We start from the raw sequence: 23,512 nt of genomic DNA on the forward strand, positions 1-23,512 counted from the left end.
TAGGTCAATTTTTACACCGGTCTGCCAAATGTATTCGTTTTGATTCAACGTTGAGGCTGCCTCTTGCAGGGGAAATGAGAAGACATCTATTTCATTCTACACTTAACTCGTATTTTCTGTTGTAAATGAGCAGCAAAAAAAATGCTTTTAAATCTATGTAATCTTTATAAATAATAAGTATTCATTTTTATATAAAATATACAGAAATATCAGTTGTAAAAATGTCATTCAAAAACGGACCCCTGTGCAACCGACGCAAGCAAGCACACCCTAAAATTTCCCCAGAAATTTTACCCTCTCTAGTTCAAATTCTTATTCTTATTTTTATATAGCCTACCCTATATTTTATTTTTTAAATTGTTTGGTTCTAGGAATTAGTTTAACTATTGTACTTTTTTACTTAATTTAAGACCCGTATATGTTTATTGTTTGCACCTTCCTGCCACAGTAAATTCCGTGTTTGTGAAACATAGGCTACATGGCGAATAAACCGAATTCTGATTCTGATGGAGATGGGAGAAGAAACCCACCCAAATTAGTTTCGGTTAAACAGGCGTGGGAGAAAATTGGCACAATTGTTACAAATCATGTTCACATACATAGATTTCTCATGAAAATCTTTTTATAATCATTGAAGAAATGTAACACGCCATAAATCAAAACAATGTAACGTAGCTTCGCAGAAAGAAGACCCTGGCCTCGCCAGGTAGAGTCGTATTTCTGACTGCACAGACATATAAAGAATATCTCTGGTTTCGGCAGAGTCTTGGGTCTCGGAAAATATCCTTATATTTTGGATTGGACGTATATTTTTGCGTCTAGGTTAACTTGTTTGAGGTGTGGATTCTAGCTACATTAGTTATTCTCTCTGCCCAGCTCGTTAGCGATCACAGCTGCTCCATCGCCGTGGTAACCAAACACACGCACCAGGAAAGCAGAAGGAACACGTTTTTGAAACTGCAGGTAGAGTCGTATTTCTGACTGCACAGACATATAAAGAATATCTCTGGTTTCGGCAGAGTCTTGGGTCTCGGAAAATATCCTTATATTTTGGATTGGACGTACAGTTTTGCGTCTAGGTTATCTTGTTTGAGGTGTGGATTCTAGCTACATTTCTCATTCTCTGCCCTCAGCGCGTTAGCAATCATAGCTGCACCATCACCATAACGACAGACACGCACCACTCAGTCTCTCACACAGGTGATTGGTACGTTTACTTGACCATGAGAAACCCGATTACTAGCAATTGTCGGTTTATGCCAATAATACGATTACTCCGTTTACATGTGTAATTAGTTATGCGATTACTCAATATATGTGTCTACATGATTCTTTTTTATTAATCGTTGTATGCTCCACGGACAAAACTTGCACCATCATCCTTCTGCAACAAAGTGTCGCCATGTCTTCCTGTATCGGCTCTACTGCTGTATGTTTCATTCCATCAACACATTGAATCCTACTAAGAAAGCCGAGTAAACGCATAGGCTACATCTGCTACTGCTAATACTATCCCAACTATAATTTCAGCTGTTAAAACGATAATATTCTTGTTACGACTAGCTAGCCTACTTCTTCTGTTTAACAGTTCAGATTTCAGCTTCTCCCGCATTGTAGGCTATTTTAGCTGTTAGCGTTGTTAGATGATGCAGTTCAGATTCCACACTGCCTCTTTTGTGTGACTCACACATTTTTTAAATTAATTTCAGCTTTCAGCTTGCGGGTATTTTCTCATTTATCACTTTTATCCTTTTTTAAATATTAAGGTCTTTGTGCAAATTATTCTCCCTTTAAAAGTAATGGTAAATCCTTTCAAATCATTGTTGGAATGCTGCTCCAGCCCCTTTCAAAAATACCTTTCGGTGGCTTTGAAGCTTCAGCTTATAACTTTCTACTAAATTTTCACAATTTTCCGCCTTTTTAGCATGGTCAGCTATCCCCATTCAGGTTTTCAGCATTCTCACTGCTGTTTCGCAGGAACAGCCGTTTCTAGTTATTATTCTTTTTGCCCCCCTAAAACTCAGTCAATATTTGGTCTACATAGACAACGTAGGTGTCAAACGTTTCATCTTGGTAGCGATTGAGTTGCTTCTATTGGAATTTACGTTCAGTTGCATGGTTTGGGCTTAAGTTAAGTTTTTGTGGCGAAAAGTGAAGCTAACGGTGGCTAATTTGCTAGCCACAGTCACTGACGTTACTAACGTCACGAAAACACGCGTGACTACCTTTGGCAGAACATTCGTTTCGCATCTGTTAACTTGGGGGATAGCTAGGCTAACTATAGCTTTACTGCAAGGCAGCTGCAGAAACGCCACAAGCAAAGAGGCCAGGGTGATAAATATTTACTCATTTTACTTTGTGATATGACACACAATTGTGATGTGTAATGTACAATATAAGCTGATATTATTAAGGAAGTACATCTACTTTCACTGAAATATTAGCATCATGACATTAGCCTGTGTTGCCCGGGCAACACATACTACAGTGGTCTATGATGTAGCGTTATCTGTTTTCAATCGTTAAAATAAACATTCCTCACATATACATTTTCGTTGTAGGATTTATTCTGACATTAGAAAACGATTTGTTGGTGAAATTACCATTACCTGTGGTTTCAAACCAGTGTAGCTCACTGCAACGCTGTAGCTTACGCGAGACACACTACAAAAACATCTACACTACACAGCTGTTTAGGAAGTCAAACGGCGACAGAACATGTTCGGCACTCCCCTTACTTAAATCAAAAGTCTATCTAACTACTAACCTGAACTTCATTGCCACAGCCTAAACGTTGTCAATCTGTTCATGAAAATAATTAATTTCAGCTTAAACCGTACAACGGAACGTTAAATCCAATTCAACCAACGCAATCGCTACCAAGACGAACACAGCAGTAGTCTAGTACTGTACCGTAGTAGTACAATTTACCGGGGCAGCTTCTCCACACAGGGCTATATCGCATTTTGCGTTGTTACTGACAATGATCGCTACCAGTGAGCTTTTTATGAATGAGCGATTTTCCACTAAATAAATGTCAAGCTTATTTACGTTTTGGGGGGCATATTTTCAGTTAGCAGATGGTACTGTTTGAATCGCGATTCCATCTTCTACTACCGGGTAACGTCGTAGAATAATCTTCAAAGGGGGTTCTTTATTAATGAATGAATGCAATGAGTAGGCTAAATGCCTGAAAATATCATGAGAAGGGAAAAAACTTAAGATGACGTTTAAGTCATAGAGATTAGGTCAATTTTTACACCGGTCTGCCAAATGTATTCGTTTTGATTCAACGTTGAGGCTGCCTCTTGCAGGGGAAATGAGAAGACATCTATTTCATTCTACACTTAACTCGTATTTTCTGTTGTAAATGAGCAGCAAAAAAAATGCTTTTAAATCTATGTAATCTTTATAAATAATAAGTATTCATTTTTATATAAAATATACAGAAATATCAGTTGTAAAAATGGCATTCAAAAACGGACCCCTGTGCAACCGACGCAAGCAAGCACACCCTAAAATTTCCCCAGAAATTTTACCCTCTCTAGTTCAAATTCTTATTCTTATTTTTATATAGCCTACCCTATATTTTATTTTTTAAATTGTTTGGTTCTAGGAATTAGTTTAACTATTGTACTTTTTTACTTAATTTAAGACCCGTATATGTTTATTGTTTGCACCTTCCTGCCACAGTAAATTCCGTGTTTGTGAAACATAGGCTACATGGCGAATAAACCGAATTCTGATTCTGATGGAGATGGGAGAAGAAACCCACCCAAATTAGTTTCGGTTAAACAGGCGTGGGAGAAAATTGGCACAATTGTTACAAATCATGTTCACATACATAGATTTCTCATGAAAATCTTTTTATAATCATTGAAGAAATGTAACACGCCATAAATCAAAACAATGTAACGTAGCTTCGCAGAAAGAAGACCCTGGCCTCGCCAGGTAGAGTCGTATTTCTGACTGCACAGACATATAAAGAATATCTCTGGTTTCGGCAGAGTCTTGGGTCTCGGAAAATATCCTTATATTTTGGATTGGACGTATATTTTTGCGTCTAGGTTAACTTGTTTGAGGTGTGGATTCTAGCTACATTAGTTATTCTCTCTGCCCAGCTCGTTAGCGATCACAGCTGCTCCATCGCCGTGGTAACCAAACACACGCACCAGGAAAGCAGAAGGAACACGTTTTTGAAACTGCAGGTAGAGTCGTATTTCTGACTGCACAGACATATAAAGAATATCTCTGGTTTCGGCAGAGTCTTGGGTCTCGGAAAATATCCTTATATTTTGGATTGGACGTACAGTTTTGCGTCTAGGTTATCTTGTTTGAGGTGTGGATTCTAGCTACATTTCTCATTCTCTGCCCTCAGCGCGTTAGCAATCATAGCTGCACCATCACCATAACGACAGACACGCACCACTCAGTCTCTCACACAGGTGATTGGTACGTTTACTTGACCATGAGAAACCCGATTACTAGCAATTGTCGGTTTATGCCAATAATACGATTACTCCGTTTACATGTGTAATTAGTTATGCGATTACTCAATATATGTGTCTACATGATTCTTTTTTATTAATCGTTGTATGCTCCACGGACAAAACTTGCACCATCATCCTTCTGCAACAAAGTGTCGCCATGTCTTCCTGTATCGGCTCTACTGCTGTATGTTTCATTCCATCAACACATTGAATCCTACTAAGAAAGCCGAGTAAACGCATAGGCTACATCTGCTACTGCTAATACTATCCCAACTATAATTTCAGCTGTTAAAACGATAATATTCTTGTTACGACTAGCTAGCCTACTTCTTCTGTTTAACAGTTCAGATTTCAGCTTCTCCCGCATTGTAGGCTATTTTAGCTGTTAGCGTTGTTAGATGATGCAGTTCAGATTCCACACTGCCTCTTTTGTGTGACTCACACATTTTTTAAATTAATTTCAGCTTTCAGCTTGCGGGTATTTTCTCATTTATCACTTTTATCCTTTTTTAAATATTAAGGTCTTTGTGCAAATTATTCTCCCTTTAAAAGTAATGGTAAATCCTTTCAAATCATTGTTGGAATGCTGCTCCAGCCCCTTTCAAAAATACCTTTCGGTGGCTTTGAAGCTTCAGCTTATAACTTTCTACTAAATTTTCACAATTTTCCGCCTTTTTAGCATGGTCAGCTATCCCCATTCAGGTTTTCAGCATTCTCACTGCTGTTTCGCAGGAACAGCCGTTTCTAGTTATTATTCTTTTTGCCCCCCTAAAACTCAGTCAATATTTGGTCTACATAGACAACGTAGGTGTCAAACGTTTCATCTTGGTAGCGATTGAGTTGCTTCTATTGGAATTTACGTTCAGTTGCATGGTTTGGGCTTAAGTTAAGTTTTTGTGGCGAAAAGTGAAGCTAACCTCTGCCTCGCCAGCAGTGTGCACGGACAAAGCTTGCGCCCTTAAAATAGCATCTGAATAATGCGCCATTGACTTTAGACCATGTTTTTCCTGGTCAGTGGCGGAATTGTTTTCCGGAAACTGCAAAATAGCACCAGGGAACTTTTGCGCCGGAACACGCCTCCTTTTTCTCTGAACCGCCCACGGGAGCGCAAGGTCATTTCGACGTGCGTCTGTGGAGGGAAAAGTCAGCTTTGCCTCGAGTGCAAACTAGGAATGATACTTGCGTCGTTGACAAAGTCAATTGCGCTGGGTGCAAGATCGGGCCCATTGACTGCTGCCGCAGAAATGGATGCAGAGAATTATGTATGGTAGCTACTGGTAGTTCTCTCTCCATGTACTGTTATTTACAGGCTTGTGTGGAATTGTCAGTTACACTGACATTATGAGAATAATGAACATAAAAAACGATTTGCACATTCTGATCCTGTTGAACAGAGCATGGATGGTGTATACAGTGAGATGTTCATTTAATGGCAGGTGAATTATACATGTGGAACTGTGAAATTTAATGTAATCTCATGTATTCCCAGTTACAAGTAAATGAGTTGTACAAACTGCATCTCATGAAGAGAGTGCCAAAAACTGACCAAGAGAGGATTTAGGCCTACTTAGGGTACAAGAATAAAGGCTAATCTTGAAAAAGATGTACTGGAACACCTTACAGGAGGATGCATGGTCACAGGTGATGTTAATTGTAGGAACAATAACCTATTTGAATATTAATTGTTGAATTTTCTGAATTTCTATTTTGACCAAGAGATGGTGTACTTAAGGCAGAATAATAAAGGCTGATCTTGTAAGGCCATCAACCTGCCCCCACCTCTCATATGGTAAAAAATTGAGTTACTGGATGGAGACTCAACTTGATGGCTCTCACACACCATTGTGTAACTTACTGTAGCATTGCTAGTCATGTTGATAAGTAAGGGTCAAGATTGTGGTGTGATTGTAGTTGGGTATAAAAGGAATTGTGAAGCATTGTTCTGTGGATTCTTGATCTCCTGAGACCTTCTCCTCAGCTCTGGCTTGTCCTACTCCTTCTTCCTCACCTCTTGCTTTCCATCTCTGGTTTACAAAAATCATGATAGAGTAGGAAGACTTAACCTTTTCATTCATTTGCAATATGATTCAATTATTTTATTATTTAACCTTAATTTGACCATTCTTGCTCTGATTTAACCCATAGAGTCAAATAACTGTAATTCCATTGGTATTGGCATTATTTGGATAATGTTAATACACTGTTCAGTTTCCCATCTTCCTTCAAACCGTAGGGGAATTAGTTTCGGTTGTTTGGCCAATATTGACCTAGCCTGATGTTTTCTAGTCAGAATATGAGTCTGATACCGCTCCGTTGGGCTTTGAGTATGGGGCGTGTTTCAACCGAACCCGGAAAAAATGCCTCTTCGCTCAATTAGATAGACCTACAACCAATCAGAGCAACGTAGTATGTTGTTTGTTGAAAACTAATTCAACCCAAGCGCTCTTTGGTGACGTGGTTGATTACGTTACTGTTGATCATCTGTCCATCATCGTATAAAGCCCGCCCTGACAATTTGATTGGTCCAAACAGCTCTTGTTCGGACATAGTTTTTCCCCAACCGGGCGACCCCAGACCTAGCCTGGTCCTAACCAGACTCTCGTACATTTCATTTGTACAGAGAGTCTGGGCTCGCTCTATTGACACGCGTTAACTTCCTTGAAGGCGGGTACTCTGTTGAAGTTTAAAACTATTGGATATGCCCAGAGCCACTCTGATCTGCCATAACCAATTGGTAGCGTTTGCCTTAGCCAACTCCTTCACGACTAACGGAGCTAGCTGGAAAATCAAATGAACCCCGTGGGGATCAAAAATTGTTCTTGCTCTGGCTTTAACTTCTGGATATTCGGCAGCGTTGCCACAACGGACAGAATGGCTTCTCTGGCATTTTTCTCCATTACGGAACTACAACACAAACTAGCGCACAACATCATCGTCATCGTTCTCAACCACTCCCTCTGTTCGCTGATTGGACAGGTAGAAAATTAACCGGAGACATCTGACATACGTACCTCATGCCCAGACCAAGTACAGAAGCAAAATCAAAATTGAGGGCAGAGCCAGGCTAGTGGGAGTACGCACAGAAGTGGGAGTTCAGAATGTATGGTCTGTGATACACTTTGTGTGTGTCTGTATGTGTGTGTGTGTGTGTGTGAGGGGGCAGACCTGCTCTCCAGCCTGGGACTCTCCGATGATGAAGCGGTCGCCAGGGCCGTCAGCCGCTGAAATGAAAAAGATTTAAAGAAATAAAGTGTGTGCAAGTGTGTGTGTGCATGTGGAGGAGTGTAATTTAGCTGAGTCATTTGTTTCGGTGGGCAGTGGTTCCTGATGTAGAATGCACAAATGTCAGCTTGGAGGGAGCTAGCGTGCCATGAAGTATTTGCTGCTCGGCTGTGTGACCTGAGCTAGCTGGCATTAGCATGAGTTAGCTGAAAGGCTGCGGTGCCGACCTCTCACAGCATAACCATCCTTGACAGAGGCAGGGAAGGGTGGCAAGTTGTCTTTGGCATATACGTCCTGAGCAAGGACTCGACCCATTCCATCTGTAGAGAGCGACAGAGAGAAAGAGATGAGACAAAGAAGGAGTATAGAAAGGGAGGAGGAGATTATTTAAAGAGCATGTGAGAAATAGACAAAGCAAGCGAGAGAGCGACAAAAAAACACAGAAAGTGAAACATTTAGGAAGGAAAAGAGAGAGAGTGACAGAAAGATAGAGAGACAGGGTTAGGGAAAGAGAGAAAGTCAAAGAGAAACAGAGAAAGAGAGAGGAAGAAAAAGGAAGGGAAAGAGATGGACCATGTGATTCTGATGAAGATAGGTAGAGACATATGTGCCTAAGGACTGTGTGTTAGAGAGAGAGTGTGACACCTCTCATCAGGATCTCTCTGCTTGAATCACCACCTAACCAAAAACACACACACTCACAGACGAAAATGTATAACATTCTGACACTCACACACTGAAGTGTTTTGTGGATAAACCATAATATTACCACATCCTTACCTTTCATATAGCAAAGAACCAAGACAAAATGAAAGTACCGTAGAGACACAATAGAAAGGAGTGTGGAGAGAAAGAGAAAAGATAGAGAGTGGGTGGGTGGAAAATTCTGTGCTCTAAAATACCTTAAGCTGCTGCTCGGTTATATATAGTCTCTCTGTGTGTCTTTCTTCTGTGATTATGTGGGTGTTCATGTAAAAATCGAAGGTCTGATACAGTTGACAACACACAGATGCACACACACAACACAACACAAACCACCACATTAACACACGCACATACACAACAAAGACACACACACATATTCTCTGAGTTCAGACCTTTCAATGAGTGCAACATTGCTCTAATAAGCAATTCAACACTGCCAGAACAAAAGGGGAGATATGCATCAATCTCTGAACAGCATCTCTTATTTGTCTCCTTATACATGGTGGCCCTATGATCCAGTCCAGGCCTGGGTGTTGCGATATATCGTTATTGATGATAACCGTGATCTTTTTTTTTAAATGTTGATATCAAGTTAAAAATACACATATGATAATACCATGTAAATAAACCAGCGCCTCTTATATCATTTTTGTTTCTTTCGGTTCAACATTGTAATAACATATTTTGAGTGTAAGTGTAATTCATTTGGGAAAAAAATAGACAACAAACACAATAAACAAAGTTAAAGGTGAATTTGACTGATAACATTATTCTATATATATTTTTCAAATTTTCGATGAATATCGCAATAATATGCATATTGTGAATTATTGGTGTGAAAATCGAATATCGTGACAGCTGTGACACAATTTCTATATGTTTTGGGTTGTCATGGCGCACAGTGACATTTTACATGCTTGATCAATAAAGCCTGAAGGCATTTAAACGTGACTACAGGTCTATCAAATCTAGTTTCCTTTGTATATTACATTTACATTTAGTCATTTAGCAGACGCTCTTATCCAGAGCGACTTACAGTAAGTACAGGGACATTCCCCCGAGGCAAGTAGGGTGAAGTGCCTTGCCCAAGGACACAACGTCATTTTACATGGCCGGGAATCAAACCAGCGACCTTCTGATTACTAGCCCGATTCTCTAACCGCTCAGCCACCTGACTCCCTATTACAAGGACATAATTGATGCCAGAAGCTAAAACTGCTGGTTAGCTAGCTAGCTAGCTGCACAGTCATAGTTAGCTACTGACCACCCATGATACGAGCAGCAATGCATTCCACTGGGGATATTCTGAAGATGGATAGATGGTGGGCCTGGCGAGAGAGCTTCAGATGGCATCTGAAGCTCAGAAATCACCTGCATCGGAGCACGCAATCTGTGTACAGAAGACAGGAGAGGTTGGTGGAAGAGGCGGGAATGTCGTCCACTACTCAGCAGACTGAAGACTTGGTGCGTGTGGATATCCTGGACTGTGTGAAGTCAAAAGACATTCCACGCCCAGTTCAAACTGCTGTTTCTGGCTGTGGGGTGGTGAGAGCAGAGCTATGCCCTGCAATTGGTGCCTCTTGGTGTGTGGGGGTGTTTTCCACCTGGACATCATCTTGAGCAGTGCCCTAGCCAGGGTTAAAGAGGGATCTGGCAGGTGGGGGAACCCCAAGACCCGGTGTAACAGAGAAACATCTCTCCCCTCAAAAGAACTCCCAAACTGATTTGTACTGTGATCTCTGCAGTAGGGGTGGGCGGTAAACCGGTATGAACGCGAATACCGGTATTGCGTTGTGCCATGATATGGATTTTGCCATATCAATTTGCCAGCCAATTAAAGTCAACAAACAAGCTAGCACAACTCCAGAGAAACCAAACCTTCATTGGGGTAAACTGCTTTTGTTGGCAAGAAAGCGTTAATGATGTCTGAAAATAACGCCAGTGGTGTTGATTTGCCGGACGAAGAAGAATTGGTAAAAAAAAGGGGGCCTCTTCTGTCGTTTGGAAATGGTTTGGTTTCAAGTTATCCGACATCGACCAACAACAAACAGTAGCCTACTCTGTAAGTTGTGTGCGCGAAAATGAATCTACCAGAATGCGTTTGACAAATCCAATGCCAGGTTGGTTAGAATTGTGAAATGTTTATTGTAGGCCAACATAATCGAGTATTCAGCCATGTAATAATTGTTTATAGCTAAAGCTAACTCACTTCAAATATTTAACAGAGTATTCTTGCGATCCCATAAACGTAGGCTAGTGTTGAACGTGTAGGTTACTGAGATGTCACTCTTCTGTGGCAATTAAACACTGCGAAATTTGGAAAACTCAACTCATGCGACACACCGGAGTTACCCAATACAAATCCGTCCGAGTGCGGTAGATTAACCACTGCAGTGCGGATTGCATTGTCATGACATTTTAAGAATAACTAATATATTGTGACATATACCGATACCGTCAGTGCTTACGAATTATACCTTGATAAACGTTTTAGGCCATACCGCCCAGCCCTACTCTGGAGGACTTGTTTCATTTGTGGACAGGCTATGTGATCAGCTGAACTTCTTTTAAGCACACATTTGTTTACATATTCTTTTAACTTTATACTCCTCATACTAGCAGCGGGAACACTGGGAGAAGCACACACAAAATATAGATTTTAGGGCTGAGGGAATTAACCCGTTAATCTATGCAATTCATTTTAATGTTTAATGTTGGTGAAACGCATGAAAAAGTTACGCAATTGACGCAGTTATTATTTTTTGGTCTCGATCGCAAACACTAAAGCCTTTGTTTTAACGACTTGCGGTGACAAATTGTGTGTCGAGCCAAGTCATCATGGCATGATGTAGAAGGACAAGGGTCCATGCCTCATAGCACTTTTGATAAAACAAAGGTAGTGTGTACAATTTTCCAAGCCAAATTCCAATAACATAGAAGCAATTCGTCTTTAGTATACCATAGACAAGCAAAACACCCAGGTAACGTAACTAGCAAGGGTACACAAGGGCCTTGCCAATCCATATTACTGCAGCACGGACTATTGACAAAACCTTAACCCTCGTGCTGCCTTCGGGTCACATGACCCAAAGGTTCATAACGAACCATTGTTGTGTTTACCCAATTTTACCCAATACAAAAACAAATAAAAATAATTTTCTTTTAACCATTCCAATGTGGGGGGTCTGAGACAGCCCGACAGTTAAAAGAAAATGCTTCACTTTGTTTTTGTATGAGGTAAATTTGTCGCAATACGACGGTGGGTCAGAATGACTGATGGGTCAGAATGACTGATGGGTCAGAATGACCCGAAGATAACACAAGGGTTAAACTGAAAAATTAACCAATGCTTTAGCTAAATGGACAGCAAGAAACTGCCACCCAGTTGACACGGTGATCCAGTTTGATAATCTTGATGATTTCGATATTCAACTTGCACTTAAACACTTTTTTTTAAATAATTTTGTCACATATAATATATTTTATGGGAATGAAGCTCTTGCCAAAGTTCAGACAGGAAGACCTTAATTCTCCATGCTTACGATCGTCATTTCTCATACAATCCTATTACCACCTCTCTCAAATGCTCACTTGTATTTTCCTCGCTGTCAATGCCTGGGCTGTCAATGCCTGGGCTGTCAATTGGGATATCAGCTGTTCGGATAGGCTGGCCACATCTATCCAATAGCCCAGCAACACTGTTAGTTGAGTAAGTATATTAATGACATCAGCTGGAAAAAATGCCAGGCTGCTTGTCAACTGCTTATCAGATTTATTTACTTATTAATTGAAAGTGCTTTAGCCCACTTTAACCCCTGGCCGTAGCTCACCTGGTTTCCAGGGAAACAGCTCGGTGTCCATAGAGATGTGGCGTGGTTTCCCAGACCTGTTTCCTACCAGGTAGAGGCCAGCCATGCGGACGGGGGTGGAAGTCCCTGCTCCCTCCAGAAGCAGACAATGCCAATGAGCCAGAGGTGGTTGTAGGGTAGACACATGCAGTACCGGTCCTAGCACATTTGGCGCCCTAGGCAAGATTTTTCACGAGCCCCCCCCCCCCGCCCTTTGCTGGTAGTGCGGAGGGGTTCATTAATGGATGCACTTCGGAAAATGCCGCCCCCCTCTTCATGCCTCCCTAGGCGGCTGCCTATGTCGCCTATAGGAAAGACCGACCCTGGACACATGTTGGAGATTTATGCCACCTTCCTGTCAAAGTGAGAGGGGTTTCTGCCCCAGAAGAAACAGGGTCCACACCTACTGTGAGACTCTCAGTGATTCTACTGATGATAGAGATTGAGCAGACAACAGTGCAGCTTTGAACTGTGCCTTGAGGCTGTGGCTACGCTATGGCTTAGAGTAGAAAGTTGGAGAGGATAGGTTCATTTCCACAGCCGGTGCTTTCTAATTAGGAATCAAATCAAATGTATTTGTATAGCCCTTTTTTACAAGCAGTGTCACAGGGGCTTCACATTCGACCATAGAACTGCCCCTCAACCAATTTCAACCCTCAAGGAAGACAAGGAAAAACTCCCAGAAAAAGTCATTAGAAGGGAAAAAATCGAAGAAACCTTGGGAGAAGCAATTCAGTGAGGGATCCCCTCCTCCAGAGACGGTTGGTGAAAGAGAGGTGCAGAACACAGGAAGAGGAAAAAGCAGACATGTACGCTCGCACGGACCGCACGTGTGAATGTTCAACCCCCCCTACTACCCCTCCTCCCTAGAAGTTACAGCTGTTCCCTGTCTAAATATTTCATTCCTCTATCCCCCCACCCGCCTCACCCCCAGCTGTGATTCCTTCACATCCTGTAACACAATCACCCCTAAACAACATGAAATATCACTTTGCACTGGGAGAGATAGGAGCTCTCCGCCACGCCTGATTTATAACTCATGAGAGCCGAGGGGTGTCATTGGTTCCCCTTTTCCGAGATGAGGAAGGAGTGGTGAAATGTGTGTGTGTGAGCTCTGTGTCACCACTGGCCCATGCTGCATGTGCACTGCCAGGGGACTGACTAGGACCCTCAGGCTCTCTGACTGAGGCCAGCACACCACACTCTGATTTCTGTCTTTTGTGCTTCTTATGTGAACCTGCTTTTTACAGTGAGTGTGAGTGTGTGACGTCAACGCTTGAAGACAGAACCTGATGAGTCAGCGAGGTGACTGTAGTCACATGCTATAGACAGTCACTCCTCTGTCCTGCCAATCAGGGACTTCTGGACTTTAAATGATAGGAAAAGCTAGTATATAAATGTTGTTATTCCTCTTATTATCTTAATGTCTTAATATCGTATCTTATTATTTATTTTTTTATGAAGATCATTAGTGCTACTGAGTTCATTTTAGATAGCTTATCACTGCTTAGATTAGAGATCAACTCCTACAACTGATAGATAGACCACACGGATGGATCAGTCCTCATTTAAGAGTCCGGATCAGTCCATCCAAATATCATCATCTTTGTAGCTGGCCAAGTTAGTTCATGCTACAGAGAGATGAAGCTAGACCACCTCTGAATAGATCACCCAAGAAGCAACTTCAGTTGTCCAAGAGTTTGGAAAGCAGTTGATTTCATACAAATGTTGACTCACTCTGACTGTAAAAGACACCTGGATTTCTAAATCTTGTAATGAAAATTGAAATGGAACCTTCACAGGATTTGGTATACGACAGAAGAAGAGATCATGGGCCAGTCCACCAATAACAGCTCTGGGCCTGTCTGTCCAGGCATCCTGACCTCTGTAGTTGATGATTTCGGTGCCCAGGACGGCAGTCATCTCCAGCACAGTGATGAAGGCCTTGTCCATGGAGGTGAGGGGGAATGGAGACATGCGGTGCCTTCGTGCCACCTTGGTGATGTCCACCGCACTGTGACCTGAGGGACAGGGATGGGAGACAGTTCAGATACACACAGACACACTGAAATGCATATTAATAGCATTAGACATAAAACGAGGCATCACTTTACATTAAGGTTACATTAACTACCATGCAACTACATAGCAATACCTTTAGTAACAACATTGTAGTTACTGCTATGTATTTAGTCATTTAGCAGACGCTCTTATCCAGAGTGACTTACAGTTAGTTGTGGCTACATAGTTCATGTAGTTGTGGTTTAGCGGTACAAGTTATAACACAAGTGAATCTTGGTATGGGGAGGTTGGGTTTTCCAGGGTTAAGCAGATGTTAACATAGATCTTGTTTTTGTAATACAACCTTCAACTGCCCTTTTACAACATCCACTTACCCCTTACACCCTCCCCATACTCTGCTTTCTTACACTTTTGCAATAACCTATACTGCTAACACTTACGGTAATACCAATTATTTACACGGTAATCATTTTGTACCTACTATTTTAACTATAGGGTTTTCCTATGTACAAACATGGTAGTTACTGTAACCTTAATTAAGTGTCGTGGAAGAAAAAAAAAAACTTATGCCAAAGCTTTTAACTTTACATTTTACATTTAGTCATTTTAGCAGACGCTCTTATCCAGAGCGACTTACAGTAAGTACAGGGACATTCCCCCGAGGCAAGTAGGGTGAAGTGCCTTGCCCAAGGACACAACGTCAGTTGGCATGACCGGGAATCGAACTGGCAACCTTCGGATTACTAGCCCGATTCCCTCACCGCTCAACCACCTGACTCCCTTTAACTAATGCTTACTGCCGAGCAAGCTCAGAACTTTGGTTGAGAGAACCAAAGTTTAACCCTCTGCATGATGGCAGCCTTGATAGCAGCCATGTTTTTCTAATAATACCATTCCAATAACTCCAAAGGTAACAGGAACAAAGGAAGGTGGAATACATGTCTAATCTCCCTGCTGCTCTCTCTCTACCTCTGCCTTGTAGCAAAGAAGAGCTTTAATTTCTCTTGACCCATTTTTCTCTCCTTTAAACACACACTTTTACTTCCACAGCATATTATGATTCTTAACACGAGCCTTTGGCAGAACTTCAGATACACACACATCAATATAATCATGACACATTTTGAAATGTATATTTTTCAATACTGTCACAGACACAAGTGACCACGAGGATGCACACGCACACAAAACATCAAACTGTAGGGGGCTCTCTGAGTTGCTCTTAGGTATGTGTCTGAGGAGAGAGTACTCACTTGATCTTAGGATATTTTCTTTGCTGCTGCATCGTGACTGCACCTAGAGAGCATTTATGAGAGGGAGTGTGTGTGTGTGTGTGTTTGAATGACAGAGATTGTGTAAGTGGGAGAAAAATGCAAGAGTATGTGTGTGTGAGAAAGAGTGAAAGAGAAAAGGATGACAATAATGATAACGTGAGATCAAACATAAGTAGGTTGCTCCCGTTGGCATGCTTGAAAGTTGTTTCTAGAACAGTCAAAAGAAATAGAAGAGCTTTCTCACGCCTTAACACTTTGCACTTTGTCCTACCATTTGTCCTACTGACGTCCATTTACTGAGCAATTATTACTTAAATTAATCACATATCAATTAATATAGAAATGTTGTTATATAATAAAGTAGTGTTAACTTACAGTAAATTCCCTGCATTCAATTCAAAGATATAGAGAACAAAGGCAACCACATCCATAGTTAACACCTATAGAGGTAACTTTGTTTTTGTCTGAAATAGAAGATATAATCTGGAGCCTTGACACTGAGTGTTGGCTGTTGAGTTTGGCTGTTCACATGTAGAGGGGTGATTCTGTTTTGGTCAAAATGGTGGTGTCTAGGTAATGGTTTAGCTAACGCTGATGGGTGGGAGGAGAGCAGTGCTGGGGTCAAATGTATAACTGCTGGTACGCATAAAATGACCTCCAAACATGTGTATGCACTTAATCGGCTTTCCCCTACACAGTTTAGACACCATGTGTCAGGTGGAGAGGGAGTCAGGTGGCTGAGCGGTTAGGAAATCGGGCTAGTAATCTGAAGGTTGCCAGTTCGATTCCCGGCTGTGCCAAATGACGTTGTGTCCTTGGGCAATGCACTTTACCCTACTTGCCTTGGGGGGAATGTCCCTGTACTTACTGTAAGTCGCTCTGGATAAGAGCGTCTGCTAAATGACTAAAATGTAAAAAAAATTGTAGGCTACGCAGTTTTAAGCCTGTGTAATATGGTGACACAGTGGCCGAAAAGCTAAGTGCATGCATACATTATAGTTCCTACAATGGTAACTTGTTCATATATCCAGTAGCGGTCCTAACACATTTGGCGGCACCAGCACCCCACCCCCAGGGGGGGGTGCTGGTGATAAAGAGGGCGCCACATATGACGTGGGGCAGAGGGCGCCACATATGACGTGGCGCCCTCTGCTGGTAGTGCGGGAGGGTTATTCTTTGCAATTTCTCAATGTAACGTTTTTTTTTTTTTGTCTTTTGTTGTGTTTTTCATTTCAACAACCATGTCAGGCTAAATGTAGGATTTGAACGGGGTGTTCACGTGTGTACAATCACAACACAATCTGATATCAAAGTGTTAATTTATCACCTGGAGTGTTCATTGTACTTGTTGAGTGTTTATACAGGTCCACTCTCATGAGATGAACCTATATAAACCCTCCTGATGTTAAATTAACGCTTTGAAATTTTTTAGCCTAAATTGGGATCTATCAGCACAAACGTGAGTACCGCTGGCCTATGTAGTGTCGGAAAAGCTTGACATAAGGAGATTTCCAGTTCTCAGTATGCCTCTTTTTATGGATTAATTTACACAGAGCTTTATACATTTGGACCCAGGTCAGATAAAGTCCACAGTTGGATGAGGCATGGATCATATGCATTGTAATAACTAAGTAATTTGTGTGTGTGTGTTTCTGTTTGCATGTGTTGATGCATGTGTGAGGAGACTGTAGCAGACTGACTTGTTTCAGAGATGGGTCCAAAATCTGGTATACTGCAGAGGTTTGGTATGGAATGACTTATTTTCATGCTCAATTATTGATCTTTTTTTTTTCTCCCTAAATGTATGCCTGTTGGTCTATCCATTGGCTCATTTGTTGTCCTGTGTCTGGATTCGGAGTGCCACCTTTTTACACTACCTGGTTTCTTCCATCTCCATGGAAACATCTGACTGACCCCTTAAACGAGTGTTGAGCCTTAGCCAATGGGAGAAATGGACAGGAAAACCCTTCCCACCCCCCTCCCTTTCCCATTCTGCAACCCCATTAGGCACCACACAACCAGGGGCGTGGGGTGGGGTGGGGACAGGAGGGTCAGAGAAAGGGACGAAGGGATGAGGCATAGCATGATGTGGTCCTACAGCCAGAGGGAAAAAAAAGAAGCACAGGCCACGTCGAGACCAGAGAGCATAAGAGAAGAAACAGAATGAGAGAAAGGAGAGCAAGAGAGGCACACTACTTGAGCGGCCTACTACGACATCTACTCTACACACATCCAGCAACACCAGACAAAGCTACTGAAAGCAGAGCATGTAACCAGAGAGAGAGCAAGATTGAAGTCGAAAGAGAGAGAGGGGAAGATATTAAGATGAGAGAGAGACGAAGGGAGAGGGGTGAGCGGAGCGAGGGCGCGTGAGCTCCACACACAAAGCTTGGTTTGCATGTGGAGGTCAGCTCCCAAAAGGGGAGGGGGGGAGGGATAGTTACTCGAGAGCTGAAGGTCCTATGGCTCCTGCGATCATCTTTAAGCCCCTCCAACCTACACTGGAGCTAGTGGAGATAAAGCATCATCACAGGCGTCAGTGCATTTGTCCCAGGAACAATCCACAACAAGACAACACACAAATGTGACACACAAGCATCCAACAGCTAGCAAAGGGTGTGTGGGTGGGTGCGTGGGTGGACGGAGAGAAAGAGAGGGAAAGCAAGAGTGATAGAGAGAGGCGGGTGAGCAAGAGTGATAGAAAGAGAGAAAGAGAGAGAGGGGGAGTGTGTGTGTGTGAGAGAGAGAGAGAGAGAGAGAGAGAGAGAGAGAGAGAGAGAGAGAGAGAGAGAGAGAGAGAGAGAGAGAGAGAGAGAGAGAGAGAGAGAGAGAGAGAGAGAGAGAGAGAGAAGGTTTGGGAGGGAGTGTAGGAGAAGAGGGGATGTAAATTAAGGCCACAATAAGAAATTATATAGTTGAACTAGCAGGCGTTGAAATCACGAATGAAGACCCAACAGTTGGCAGCTCGTTATGAGATTCAGATTTGTGTCTTGGACCCAGGTTGACATCCAAACTTACCATTGCGTCTTACAAAGCACTTTACTGTAACACGAGTCACAGAAAAAAATGAGCACGGGACAACATATACTGTAGGTACCTCTTACAAAACCAAACTAACCAAAAAACACCAATCACTTGAATAACTTAAACCAGAGCCTATTCCTATCTGGTCTCTCATTAACCCCTCGTCCCTTCACTGTAATGCTACTTGGAGGGGTTAAATTCATGGCCTCTTTGAAACGTTTGTGTGACAGTGGGGTATAAACCATAACCGTGGAGATGCTGCTTGGTTGGCTTTAACTACTGATGGACAGCGAGTGATACAGACACCAACACAGGTGGAAAGAAACATAGGAGCCCACCATGGCCACAAAAAAGAAATACACAGAGAAAAGAGCACTAGTCAGAAAGCCGTGGAGCGATGTAGAGACTCGTGGAGATGTGGAGAGAAAGCGAGATAGAAGAGAAGAAGTGAGGCTGAGGTGAGGATGGAGTGCGCAAAAGCAGAAGTGGAGCAGATGGGAAGAGCGGAAGCAGGCGGTGATGCATTCCCACAAACTCCCTCCTTCTCTAACCTACTACTCCCTTTCGATCCCCCCCTCTCTTGGAGACCGAGAGAAATACGAGGACAGGTCAACATGAGTGATGAAGATGCAATACGCACTGATGCACACAACACACGCAAAAGGCATACATACTCAAAGCACACTTACACAAACACGCACACACACACATGGCTTACAAAACAGCTTTTTAACTTTATAATACTGAAAAGCATGCACTCAAGAGACACACAGAAAGTCACATCTCACCCGGGCAATATGCTCTCAGACCAAAAAAAGTGGAGTATATAAATAGATTTCCTCCCAAATTACTGAACATGGCTAGTCCCCAAGGCCCTATTCGAAGTAGGAAAAAAGTCGACTCCAGGTGAACTGCGACGCTGTTGCTGCTGAGTGCTTGGTGTGTGCAATTCTGAGAGTACACAGTGCTAGAGAACATGTGAATGTTCTGAATGAAAAGTCTGCATTATGTATAAGTCAGATGAGTATGGTGTGTGTGTGTAGCGTAATCTGAAGTCTGTGTGTGTGTGCATGTGTGTGCATAAGAGAGTGAGACCACCTCACACGCCCACCTGACAGTCACTGTGGAAATAGCCCAATGATGGGTTGTCATGGAGATCGGTCAGATCAATGGTGTGGGGGTTGGGTGTGTATGTGTGTGTTGTGGAGGTGGGGGCATGTGTGTGAAATGCAAAGCATGGATGGGTCAGGGGGAAGGTCTCAGACAACACACATCCGTCCGTGAGCACACAGTCCCCGGAGAGGGGGAAATCAATGGACCAATAGCGAACAAGCAAAAGTAGGTGCTTGCGAGAATGATGGGATGCGATTCTGTGCTTAGCTCAGCAGAAAACAAAGGAGGTGTCAGACAATATTATGCAAAGAGGGATATTAGTGCAGAGGCCTCTGGCAGCCTGGGGGGGCGGGGTGGGGTGGTGGGGTTCAAACCTGCTACGACCGCCCTGCCCCTTGGGCCAGAGTGATAAAGGACAGGACGAAAACAACGGAGTGATAGTGACAGAGTGGTAAAGGATGGGACAAAACGCCACTGTGGCACTCCAAAGCAAAGCCTCACATCTCCCTTGGGAGGCTTAGGGGAGAGAGACTCTGAAAGACAGAGTAAAGGGGGGAGAGAAAATGAGACTGAAGGGGGGTGAAGGAGAGTGAAGGGGGGAGAAGGAGAGAGAGTGAAGGGGTGGGGAGAAGGAGAGAGTGAATGGGGGAGAAAGAGACAGTGAAAGGGGGGGAGGAGAGAGTGAAGAGGGGAGAAAGGGAGAGTGAAGAGGGGGGGGGAGAGAGAGGGAGGAAAGGGAGAGAAAGAAAGAAAGAGTGATGCTCCTGCGTTGGCCTCTGTTCCACTCAGGCTCCAGAGAGGAGAAGTACTACAGGGCTAACCTTCAGCTGTTCACCCAGCTAGATTATATCTAAATCTTTCTGGAGCATAGACACACTCTTTCATGCACACACACATGCACACACATTCTCATCTATTCACACACACACACACACAAACACAAACACACAAGTATATACATACACAGACACAAAGACAGGAATGCAAGCACACAGTGTACACAGAAAAAAGCCTGCATTCCCAACACACACACACATCACATGACTCGATGGGAGATGGATGAGAGAGGCTGATAACTGGAGAGATGCATGTGGAGGGACAGGCTGATCTCTATTGCCAGATCCACATTGGAGCTGTGCTATAGGGTTGTTCATTCTAGGAGAGTCGAGATATTTGTCAAGCGTGATGCTGTACTCTCTGTGCTACCCTTGCTGCATTTTAGAGACATAAAACATGAAACTCTTAGCCGTCCTGAAATGATAACACTGACACGTACAAGTGAGTGCTGCTCTCATATATGTAAGCAGGCATGATGCTAGCAGCTACCATCATGCTCCTCCTATTACTCCACTCTCTCTGTCTCTCCCTGTTGGAAAGTGGAGTTTGCTCCAATGCTACAGCAGGGAAGCTACAAAAAGCAGGCTGAGATAGTGAGCCCTTGGCCTGGCCTAGATGCCTGCCTGCCTGTTAGATGCACTGGTATGTCCCTGGTGCTATGTGGGTGTTGTGGCGTGGCCAGCATGCCGGTAGAGGGGTTAGAAGGTTAGGGGCTTTACCTGGTCCAAGGTAGAGTACCTTGACTTGAGCGTGATGACCTCATCCAGGTGAGCCCTGAATTCTCTCCGTGAGGCCTGGAGGAAGCCACAGGATAGTCACTCACCTTCACACCACACACGCACATCTCATATCACACAGCAAACACGCACAGAATGCATGCAACTACACACCCCACAGTCTTCATAGGACAAGACTACAGAACAGCGTACATTGTACATTTGACACGTGCACACACACAGACATAAAAGCGACCCTTAAGACACACACACACACACCCACACATACACCCACACCCACAACTGAGATTTAATCCAGAAATAAACCTGACATACATAATCATTAAAAACAAAAATCAAAAAAAGAAATACTTGGAAAAGAAAACCAAGCTGACTGGTAAACAGCCACCACAATAAAGAAACAAACATGGATGAGAAAGTATGTTGATGGCACGTTCCCACGTAGCACAGTGTAGACTAAAGAGCATAGGGGGAGATAAGTATAGGAGTTAAGGAAGGTGAGTGTGTTAGGGTGTGCATCTGTCTAAAGTTGTGAAACATGGTCCAATGCTATTATGTAGATCCATTTGATTATGGAAATGACTCTTTCTATAGTGAAAACCCTAAAATGAGGACTTAATAATAAACTATTAAAATAATAATGCCAATATATGCTTCCTATCTTGAAATACGTCTTCAATATGATTCTCAAACTCATTTTACGGTTTACATTGTCAATATTAACTCACCCTATCTCAGTAACATTTCATAATAACTACACATTATGAAGCATTTGCAAAGAATTTGTTAAAAGTTTGTTCATCATTTCTAAAACATCAATATTATTATTAAAATATACGAAAATATTTAGATTCATTCATAAGATCAGGGCTTGACATTAACTTTTTGAGGCACTTGTCCTTTGGACAAGTAGGCCTCCATTAACGTTTCACTTGTCCATGCACAAAAGACACTTATCCGGGTAAAGACTAATTATTTTGATTGTGTTGAAGTTAGCTAGCTAGCTTCGGCAGCTGTGTACCTAGCAAGCATTAGCAACATTTGTATCGGTTAAATGTACGTAGTTAATATTCAACTGTAAAGTATAGCTACACCTTTTAAAGGATCCCTTGGTAAATCAGCTCCTGCCGGGTAGAAAGGGAAATTGTAGAAAAAATAAAAAGTTAACACCAACATTTAGTGGCAAAATCCATTGTTATGTCTCCAAAATATTTTAGATATAGTATAAGTTTAGCTAGCTTGCAAATACTGAGGATAGCCTACCGAAGTTACGTTAGACAATGTCGCTAACGTTAGTTTGCTAGTTGTAGGCCGAACATTTCACTGGGTCTTGAAGCGCTGCTTGATTTACTGAAATTATTATGATATATGTCATGTTCTAGCCTTCTAGCCATTTGCCTACTTTAGTAAGTCACAGTATTTCCAAGCCCTGATAGTGTAACTGAGACGACACAGTAAATAATTCCTCTTTCAAGTAATAAGCCCCCGTTCAAGTGTTGAGCGTTACATTAGCTGCATGGTCTGTAGAGATCTTGGGACAGCCACTTTTTTGTGTTTTGCTAATGCAGAATTCGGTCAAATATAATCTGTAAAATAGACGTAATGAGTGGCACATAACGTGAAGTAACATGGCATTTTATTGTGTTTGATTTTTAACTTGTCCAGTGGGGCAAGTAGCCTACATTTCTCTTCCACTTGCCCTACAAAAAAATCCACTTGTCCCAGACAAGCGGGCAAGTCTTAATGTCGAGCCCTGATAAGATTTTCGATAACTTGATTTAATTCTGTATTCAGGACTTGTACCATACTTTACAATACTTCATCCATAAGATTCAAAAGTTACAAACCAGTAGTAAATTAGGGTTAATGGTTAATAAACAATCTATTCCTCCTGGCCATGCCAACATTTTCAATTCTCAAAGTAGGCCTACCTCACATTCAGGTCCCAAATTCCTAGCTTTAAGGAAACAGACACAACAGAGTGATATAATTTTTTGGGTGAAATCATTACTGTATAGCTTCTCGTAGGCTACTTGAATTGAAATCAAACAAGTATTGTTATCAATCTGTTAACGTTACTCAAAAGATGACCACAATTTGCAGATAGCCACTTGCTATCGTAGGTCATGTTAAGACATGTTATATACTTACTGCAGAGTATGGCTAGTTGTGATTGAAGTAGTAATTGAGGATGGTAGTTGATTTTAAGGTACAGTTATGATTGTATATTAATTTGTAAT

At 42.3% G+C, this 23,512-nt stretch overlaps 1 protein-coding gene across 3 annotated transcripts in view; it reads right to left on the reverse strand.

The window, feature by feature from the left end:
• The window catches only part of gphnb (gephyrin b), a 94,604-nt gene that overhangs the window by 11,673 nt on the left and 59,419 nt on the right, over positions 1-23,512 (reverse strand). For all 3 annotated transcript variants that reach the window (XM_067241228.1, XM_067241227.1, XM_067241226.1), the window contains 4 exons: positions 15,541-15,583; positions 14,149-14,286; positions 7,940-8,032; positions 7,656-7,711 (listed from right to left, as the gene is read on the reverse strand). In XM_067241228.1, the coding sequence (XP_067097329.1) occupies positions 7,656-7,711; positions 7,940-8,032; positions 14,149-14,286; positions 15,541-15,583 (330 nt within the window). The remainder of the gene's footprint in view (positions 1-7,655; positions 7,712-7,939; positions 8,033-14,148; positions 14,287-15,540; positions 15,584-23,512) is intronic.

This window comes from Osmerus mordax, chromosome 8, assembly GCF_038355195.1.
Source record: "Osmerus mordax isolate fOsmMor3 chromosome 8, fOsmMor3.pri, whole genome shotgun sequence".
Taxonomy (NCBI): Eukaryota; Metazoa; Chordata; class Actinopteri; order Osmeriformes; family Osmeridae; genus Osmerus; species Osmerus mordax.